The sequence below is a fragment of the Arachis stenosperma genome, chromosome 7 (assembly GCF_014773155.1).
Source record: "Arachis stenosperma cultivar V10309 chromosome 7, arast.V10309.gnm1.PFL2, whole genome shotgun sequence".
Classification (NCBI taxonomy): Eukaryota; Viridiplantae; Streptophyta; class Magnoliopsida; order Fabales; family Fabaceae; genus Arachis; species Arachis stenosperma.
Genome location: NC_080383.1, coordinates 20,612,950 through 20,622,617, shown reverse-complemented (window position 1 = coordinate 20,622,617; position 9,668 = coordinate 20,612,950). Strand labels below are relative to the sequence as shown.

At 30.4% G+C, this 9,668-nt stretch overlaps 1 protein-coding gene across 1 annotated transcript; it reads right to left on the bottom strand.

The window, feature by feature from the left end:
* Window positions 1-1,413: 1,413 nt before the first annotated feature.
* On the bottom strand, window positions 1,414-4,363 carry LOC130942232 (cathecol O-methyltransferase 1-like). The gene is made up of 4 exons (XM_057870943.1): window positions 3,745-4,363; window positions 3,017-3,327; window positions 2,634-2,698; window positions 1,414-1,801 (listed from the first exon to the last, which is right to left on the bottom strand). The coding sequence occupies exons 1-4, from the start codon at window positions 4,173-4,175 to the stop codon at window positions 1,502-1,504; spliced, it is 1,107 nt and encodes a 368-aa protein (XP_057726926.1). The 5' UTR covers window positions 4,176-4,363; the 3' UTR covers window positions 1,414-1,501.
* Window positions 4,364-9,668: the final 5,305 nt, after the last annotated feature.

Below are 9,668 nucleotides of genomic sequence, written 5' to 3'. Positions count from 1 at the left end.
TGGCATGATTTCATGCGCGCGTTATGTAAGTGAGTTTTGTTGGATTATGATTAACTTATACGAAATTGTTTGCCAAAAATATTTGTATATGTAGCGAGACTAATTTCAAAATTAAATACTTTCTGATATTATATTCAACTAATGTTAGTAAACCAAAGACCCATAATAAATAGAAGCTAATAATATTAATTAAAAGTGTTTAATTAACATGTTCCTTAAAAACATATATTAAAATTACAAATTAAAAAATTATAGAAACTAAAAATATAAAGTTTAAATTTTTAATATATTTATTATATATTTATTAAAATAAAAAATTTAAAATTTTTTATTAAAAATAATTTTAATATATATTCTTAAAATACATGTTAATTAAAAGTAAAAAAACACTACGCTGGCCTGGTAATATATAATGTAAACAAAAACAAATTATAAATGTTAATAAAAGATAATAATATTTATTTGGTCCTATAACATTGCTTTAATCTTATTATATGTTTCCCGTGCAAAGCGCGGATGATAAGACTAGTTAATATAACAAATAAGTGGCTAACATAATTATGAATGATACAAATGCTTTTCACATGAACCAAGCAAAAGGTTAACAAAAAAAAAAAAAAAAACACCCATTATTGGCAATAAACCAGAAATTTTGTTTATACTCAACAATTGACATCCATAAATAGTAGTATCTGATGTTCCAATTTCCACCTACTACATAAGTTCACTTTAATTTATATATGGAGACCAATTTAAGATACATTATCATCATCATCATCTATTTCATAGTAACTTTCCTATCAATTCAAAACTCACACAAACATGGCCCTTGCATCAGATTCCAATGGGGAACCCCAAAAGAACTACCTCAAACCAGAAATTGATGATCAAGAACAAGAACAAGAGGATGGGTTCTTGATTGCAAGGCAAATAACAAGTTCATCAGTTGTGGATCCAATGGTTTTGAGGACAGCCATAGAGCTTGTTTTATTTGACATCATAGCAAAAAAGGCGAAGGTGCAAAGCTCTCAGCAAAAGACATTGTGGATCACATTGGAACCAACAACCCTGAAGCAGCATCAATGTGGATCGTGTTCTTAGGCTTCTTGCAAGTCTAGCCTTTTAATTGAAGGTCGGTTAATGATTATTAGAGTTGATTGGTGTTGTTCAATAAGTGACCTAAAATTTTAAATAGTTTGGGACTAACTTCATAGATGATCAAGTCTAGCCTTTTAATTGAAGGACTATTGGAAACTAGGACTAAAAAAGGCTTTTTAAAAGATAGGATTAATTTAAGATTAAGATTTTAGAGTGCAGGTCTGTAACTAAACCGAGAGCCTAGAGCCAAATTGACATCTCTATTCATATTTATTGAAATTAAATTAAACACAATTATGAGAACACTAAAAAATATAAAGACCTAACTGATGATTTAACTTAAAATTGATCAAAACTAAATTATTAACTCTTGTTCTAAGACATTTGAAAGTTTGTGGTGTGGCTACTGGTTGAAGAACTCCATGACCCATAAGTTAGATACATTACAAAGCAATGTTATGCTACTAAATCCTGATGCTTTGGCCAAATGCATGAAATCTTGGTGGGTTCGTTCCTTTCCTTTTGGCGTTTGAATCATCATGAAAACATCAGACCTGAAAGCCATCTTAGCAACATCTGTCTGCTCTAGCACTGCAGGAAGAACTTTGTCCACCACAATCACCTTCCCATCATTCAGTATAGCCTTCCGGCAATTCTTTAATATCTTCAAGCATTCTTCGTCATCCCAATCATGAAGTATGTTCTAGAAATAAAATAATATAATCTAAGAAAACCATGGGATCAACTCAATCATAATGTATAGTTTGTTTCATTAACATTAACTCCAGTTTCTAGTGTAAATGTTTCGAAGAAAAAATTTATTAAGACATGTTAGATCCAATATTATGTGTATATAAAAAATCAGTTATTAAATAAATTTTTTTATACAAAATAAAAAAATACATATGGAGAATGAGTTCATAACATATTTATTATACACAAATATACAAAATCTAGTTTACTAAATAATTTTTCGAATATGCTACATATACACTAAAATTAGCTATTAGTATAAAATACATATTAAAATATAAAATACATATTGAAAATAGGCTACATAACACATGTATTTATACACAAATACATAATAATCGATTTTGATAACTAAATTTAGTATACAAATAGTATTTTTGTTAATTTTTAGTGTGTATATGATATTGATAGATATAAGAGCAATGCATCAGAGAAGCATAAGGACCAAGTGACAGAGCAATCAAGAAAGCCTTCAAGAATATCTGTTTTAACTAATTTTCCTTTGTGCTTAGTTAGTTAGTTGTTCTCTTATCCTCTCTTAGACCAAATCAATCTCTTATACATGTATGTAAAGTGGATAACATGATAATCAAGTACACAAGTCACATATTCAATATCATAGTTTCTATATTCTGCAGAATTCATTTTCTCCTCTGTTTTCATCATTCTCTCAATCTTAGTGCCAAGTCTTTCAGATATTTTTTTAAGGCCTATTTGCATTTAATTCAACCACTAGCCTCATGATGAATAATTTGCAAGTAACAGAGTAACTTTGAACTCACCTTAATAAAAATGGCATCCCCGTTGGGAACGCTCTCGAACATATCTCCGCCTATGTGTTCCACACCTGCAACAATAGAACAACATAACATTCAATTCTTTTTAGTACTTCAACAAAATGTTTCTATCAACTTCTTATAATAAGAAAACAACACCGTAACACAATATTCATAATTTCGAAGCACATATACAACACGAGAGATCGCTTACAAAATCAATAAAGAAAAAGAAAAAGTTGGAAATTTGTTCTGTCATGCTACTAGCTTCATGTAACATCATGCAATCCTTAATTTCTAATAATCATATCAACTTCAAGAGTAGACAAGCCATCTTAATTAAACAAAAATTTATACAAATAAATTAAATAGTGGTAGATCATATATACCAGCATAGAAGGGGGCATTTTCTATAACATGAGGCAAATCAAAATTGACACCCTGGATATGAGGGTATTTGGAAGTGATCAAGTTGAGAGTGGCCCCAAGACCGCCACCAACGTCAACCAGTTTATTGATGTGGTCGAAGCCTTTGTAGACATCAAGAATCCTCTTCATTGATATAGTGGAGGATGTGAGCATAGCTTTGTTGAAAACCTCGTTGAACCGTGGATCAATATTTGCATACTCGAACACATTCATACCATAAATCCTGTTGAATGGTATACCTCCTTCTAAGATCGCTCCTTTCAGTTCACTCCTGATAATTAAAAACCCACCAATAGAAAAAAGAAAGATACTATCGTAACTCATGCATATACTACTTACTTTGGAATGTTAAGTCTAAAATAAGTTGCAACTTTATTTATTTTCATCTGAAATTGATGGTGAAAGATTATTAGATGAGAATAGTAAATATATCAAGTTACCCTATAATTTTGAATTATCAGCTTTATATGAAAACAAAATAATTAACTAGATCTAAAACTCCTGAAATGAATTATTTGTTCATAAAATTAAATTTTAATTTATATTATCAACATACACCTAGATCTTTATTAGTTAGGAAATAGTCAAAATCAAATATAATTTTACAGATAAAAAATTAATAAAATAGAATAATTCATTTAGTGAAAGGGCATAAAAATCCAAGATAAGATGCGATGCGTTTACTGACCAGCATGGATATAAGACTTTATCCAGAAGATGCGCCAAAGAGGGTCCCCAAGACTCACCATCAGCATCAGTCACAAAGTATTTGGAAACAGGTGAGAGGCTATAATACAGCAGCCTGTGATGCAAGTTATTAGAGCTTTCTGGATCTTCAACAACAGAACAAGACAGTAATGAATGACTTGCAAGAAGCCTGAGAACACGATCCAACATTGATGCTGCTTCAGGGTTGTTGCTTCCAATGCGATCCGCAATGTCTTTTGCTGAGAGCTTTGCACCTTCGCCTTCTTTTGCTATGATGTCAAATACACCAAGCTCTATTGTGGTCCTCAAAGCCATTGGAACCACAACTGAACATGCCATTTGTGCAAACAAAAAGGCATCATCTTCTTGTTTCTCAAGTTTTGCATCGGAAACATTTGATGCAAGAGCCATATATGTGAATTAAGTAAACCACGCAACAAAGCAGAGAAATTATTAGATGGTGTTAGTTGTGTGTGTAGCTTAGAGTTGGAGTTTATATAAACTGAATTACATTATAATGTGGATATGGGAAGAAACTATTCGCGGGTGAACCCTGCAATAATTGAACTCATCGATCGAGGAGAGTATACAGAAATTGGTGTATCATATCATCTATGTATCTCATGTGTGACCTACGTAAAAGTTAAAGAATAATAAGAGAGGTAGTTTTTTTAAAGGATTTTAACGATAAAGTCGGAAATTTTCAAGGAAAAATAAGTGTCAAATAAGTCTTTAAAACAATTTTACAATAAATTTATGAGTTTTTAGGGGAAAAAATATTGTGCAAGTCTTTCAAAGAATTATAGGGAGACACTTGTAAGTATGGAACCGATTAAAAGATAGAATGAATTCCGTGTTATATATATATATATTGAGTGTTGCAAATTTTCAGGATTTGTTGGGAACTAAATTTTTTTATTTAGAATTTTATAAGACTGTCTTAAAATTTTTCAGGACATACTTATTTTTTTTAAACAGGGCATACTTATCTAGTTATCTTACTATTTTTTGTATATTATCTATAGGTTAATCAGTTATTTGTTTAATTAGCTTTATTATCTGTGCAAAGCACCGGAAAATACTATAACGAAATATAAGAATAAATATTAAGAAAAATTTAAGGGTTGATAATTTTAATATATATTAATTTATATTTTTAACCAATAATCTAATATTTTTGTTCAGCAGTGTAATATTATATTTTTAGTTAATATTTTTAAATATTACTAATTAATTATTAATTAAAAATAATAAATTGTGCTCATTTAAAAAAAAAATTAACAAAATTTTGGATCAAGAATCAATAAAGAACTAAATAAAATCGGGTTGTTTATTTGAATTGTCAATCTTATCATCAAATATAATTAAAAAAAAACAGTATTGGCAATAGGCTCATCACATTATTAGGTACAACGGGAATCATTAGGTCCACTAGGATGACTTTCACAGCATTCTTAGGAATAATCTAATAACAATTCTTCTTCGGCTTTTTTTCAATTTATTTTTTTAAATAAATATTATAATCAAAATTTACATTTGTAAATGCCTTTCAACTGCCAATAAGTAATAGTTCAAATGACATAGTCTTCTCATACTCAATTAAAAGATTACAGGTTCGAATCTCCTATCTTTGGTAAAACAAAAAAAACGCCTTTCAACTAACATAATCATTAAGAAAAAGTATGAGGAGCCAATATAGTTCCTATACAATATATACAATGGAGATATTTTTGTAATTAAAATCAAATGATAATTAATATAATTAATTATTATTTATTTCAAATTTCAAATTCAACCCAAATAAAGATTTCATAATGTAAAACTAAAAACTGTCAACCCTCTCCCTTATTTGCACGTATTTGCTTCTCAGACATTTTCATCTCTCAACGGTGCCGTCTCGCAACCCGCAACAATCGCCATCACGCATAGCCTCGGGAGACGCTGTTGTGCGCACCGCGAACGCCCGAGCATCACCGTCGCGCAGGTTGCGTCGTTCACACAACCCTAAACCTGCCAGTCGAAAAAGCCCCTCCCCCCAGCCGGCGACGTTTTACCTTCCGACATCTTCTTCGTTCCCCTCTTGGACTACAAAAAGTCAGTATAAAGCTATTGTTCTACTCTATAGATTATGTTTGTGTGACACCTAGGGTTCAGATGTTCTTTGATTTTGGAAACCGAGCACCATGGAAACTGAGCTCAGCACTGCAATAAGGGGTTTTGCAGCAGGAATTTTTTGCTCTTCTGCTAAGCCTAGATCAATCAGGGCTCAAGCTTCTTCTGGTTTTTCTTCTATTGCTGATTCATTGATTTGTTTGGTTTATTAGATATATTCTGAGATTTCTATAAAGTTAATCATTGATATGTGAACTATGAAGTGGTTGATTTTGATTTGCATATACACATGTATATTTGTTATACGTGATTTTCATTTTCATAGTTAGACTGCTTACTTGATATATGATTTTGGTGTTGAATTGTAGCAAAGTTTTTCTATTTACACCCTTCTTGTTTATGTGAATGTATACTCATTTAGGAATATTTGAGAGATTTCCTTAATAGGACTCATTTCTTTAATTTTCTTCTTGTTTAATTCTTGCATAATGTTAGATTAATGATTATGGTCAACCGAAAAATATAGTTTGGCTATGTAATTTTTCCAAGTACAATTAGGCATTTTGCAAAATCATGTTGTGTTAATATGTAGTATTATCTAGTATAGCTGCTTTTTTTTACATCTCTTGATTTGATGGGTCCTAATATCATAATATGCAGAATTTGCATATTGTGAAGAAGCTTATGCCTCTCAAAAAAGTTTCTTATTGAAGTTGTATTGCAAATATATCCTTGTGTTTGCCTTATTTTGGTTATGCTGATTCTTGTCATGTGTTGATGTTTCTCTTTGTGCTGCTCGAGAAACTGGTTGGCACATGACATATGCTTTGTTTTGATGCTGGTTTGATAATAGATTCTCTCAAAAATGGAGGTGCACTTGTTTACAAGGCATGACAGCATGGTGATAGTGTTGTTCCTCTTGATTTTCTGCTCTTGGATAATCATCTTTGTTTACTATTTCCTCTTATTTTCTCCACTTTTCAATCACTTAATAATGTTTAAGCTCCATATTCCAACAATTGAGATTCATGTTGCAGATGGTCTAAAACATTAATGAGATATCCTAGGTGATTATTATTCCAAAAGGGAAACTCTCTTAGACAATTTTAGTGACCAAAATGGCAAAATCTTCGAATAATACATTGTTATTCTATTAACTTTAGTGATTTTAGCATCTTTGATGGTAACTTGTTATTTTTCATTGTATTAAAAGATGGAGGCAATACTGTTGACTTTGATCTGTTGTACTTATTTTATTTGCAGTAATTATGTAGCTCATTATATGAGTTTTCCCTTAAATACAGATTGAAGCAAAGATTTTGTATAAAAAGATTACTCAATTACGAAAAAAATCGTCAGAAGAATAAACAAGGTGATTATTTTCGACTTTTTGGACAAAAGGATGGTCTTATAGATCAATATGGAAAGAAGTTGGGCAAAACTGTCCCAGAATTGCAACTTGAATAAAACTTTGGAATTACTATCTGGTATTTTTGCATATTTTTAGGATTTAATATCTTTCTATCTATTTTGTTGTCACATTTAGTATATTTTCATCTAAATACAGGGATGGCTGCATTGCGGTCACTTAATATTTCAAATACAGGAGCTACCAGTGAAAATGCTACCGTTCCTTCTTCAAGTCCAAGAGTTTCAAGAATTGGGGTGCTGTTTACTTTGAATTCTGTCATTGGAAGATTAGTAAAAGCCACAGCCACCTTTTGGTTACAATAGACATAGTCCAATCAGTAAAATAGTCCGGATGTTCATTTTACCAAGACGAATTGAGAGCTCAATAACAAGTTGTAGAGGGATTGAGATACATCATGTACTATATACTTTAAGCCATTTAAACTAAGACGGATGTTCATTTTAGTATAATTACGGATGACTCTATCCATTCTAAAGTGGATGGTTATTTTGGATATACTATTTGTAGTATAATTTATTAACCTGTTATGTTAATATAAAAAAATTAAAAGAAAAATTGAAATAGGCTGGATGTTCATTTTTCTAGGTAGGTTGATGGTTATTTTCATTCTAATTTGGATGTTTAATTTATTTGGATGGAATTTAACATAATTTTGCCTGATTAAAAGACTTTATTAAAAATATTGTGAGCATGAAGTCTATTATAATTTGAAAATTTACTAACACGCTTAATTCTATTTAAGTTAGTTATTTTCTTAAAATTTAAGCTAATAAATTGTAAAAAAATGTCACTATTAGATTAAGTGTCCAATAAATGAAAAAATTAATCGGTACTATACTTGCTGTTTATATTGCTCTTATTCATTGCTGTTTATATTGATTAATACAATAAGAATTCTTGCTGTTTATATTGCTCTTATTCATTGAATTTTATTTTTCGCATCAATGATTGAGATAATTATGTACTATACTTTAAGCCATTTAAACTAAAGCGGATGTTTATTTTAGTATGATTGCGAATGGTTCTTTTCATTCTAAAGTGGATGATTACTTTGGGTATACTATTTATAGTATAATTTATGACCCTATTGTGTTGATGTAAACAAAAAATTAAAAGAGAAACTAAAATAGGCTAGATGTTCATTTTACTAGGTAGGCCAATGGTTATTTTTATTGTATTTTGGATGTTCTATTTATTATTATGTTTCTTTTAGAGAAAAAAATAAACTAATAAAGAAATTGTAACTGTATTCATAAACGCGTGATTAAAGGCAAATTAGGATTAGTGGTCACTGAACATAGCCAATCTAATGCTCTTTTTCTTGTCTTCTTTTTTAATGCTTTTCAAACATTTAGGATTAGTTCTTTGTGCTTTTTGCCAACCCCATTGCACACAAATAAAAACACGTATTTCCTTATTGTAAATCACAACTTTATAGGTTCTTGAGTTCATATATATAGCATAAAGATTAACAAAGTTAGAAGATCTATAATATGTTGTCATTTACATTGTTCAGTATTATATAATAAAGAAATTCATAGAGTAAGCAATATCTTCTCAAAATACTGGTTGCTCTCTATAATGCAGTGTGCCCCACTGACTCAAAGAGAGGGAAGTATTTGTACACGACAGGCTTTACCTTTCCTTCTGCAGTTGCTGACTAAACATTCTTCTCCCCTTTATAGTGTACAATCTCATCATGAGGTCTCTTAGGTACACCACTCATAGTGAAGACTCAACAAATAAATCCTATCTTCACCATCTGTCTTACAATATGGAAGTCTGTAACTGCAACCAACTATAAAAGTTTGTAAACCATACAAGGCCCCAATACTTTTTAATGCTAAAATAAATTCAACTAAAACTCATTGCATGAGAAATACATAAACATTAAACAGATTAAATTGCATGCTATATACTACAAAATGCAAACAAGGTATGAAATTAAGAATAAGGTAGAGCAATGATTGATTTCTAGCTAGAACTCTAAACTCTGTTCAGACTAATATCCAAAGTCAGTACACATAATCATAATTAAGAAATGATTTAGTTTTCAGTTAAAACTCTAGGTCTTATTTAGACAAGTAATAAGCTAAATAAATGAATATCTTTCTCTTCACCCTTCAACTGAGAACAAAATAAGCTCAATTTAACACTATAATTGATTACCACTACATAACAACATGGTGAGGATGAACCTATAGGACCAAGTTCATGAATGTAGAATCTAGGTGGGGAAAAAAGAAACGAATAGTATTAAGCTAGCTTTAGTTTAAAATATACTAAAATAATATGTACTTTTAACATACATAAAATTTAGATAGATAGAAGTACCAAAACCAATCAAAAGCATAGGGAAG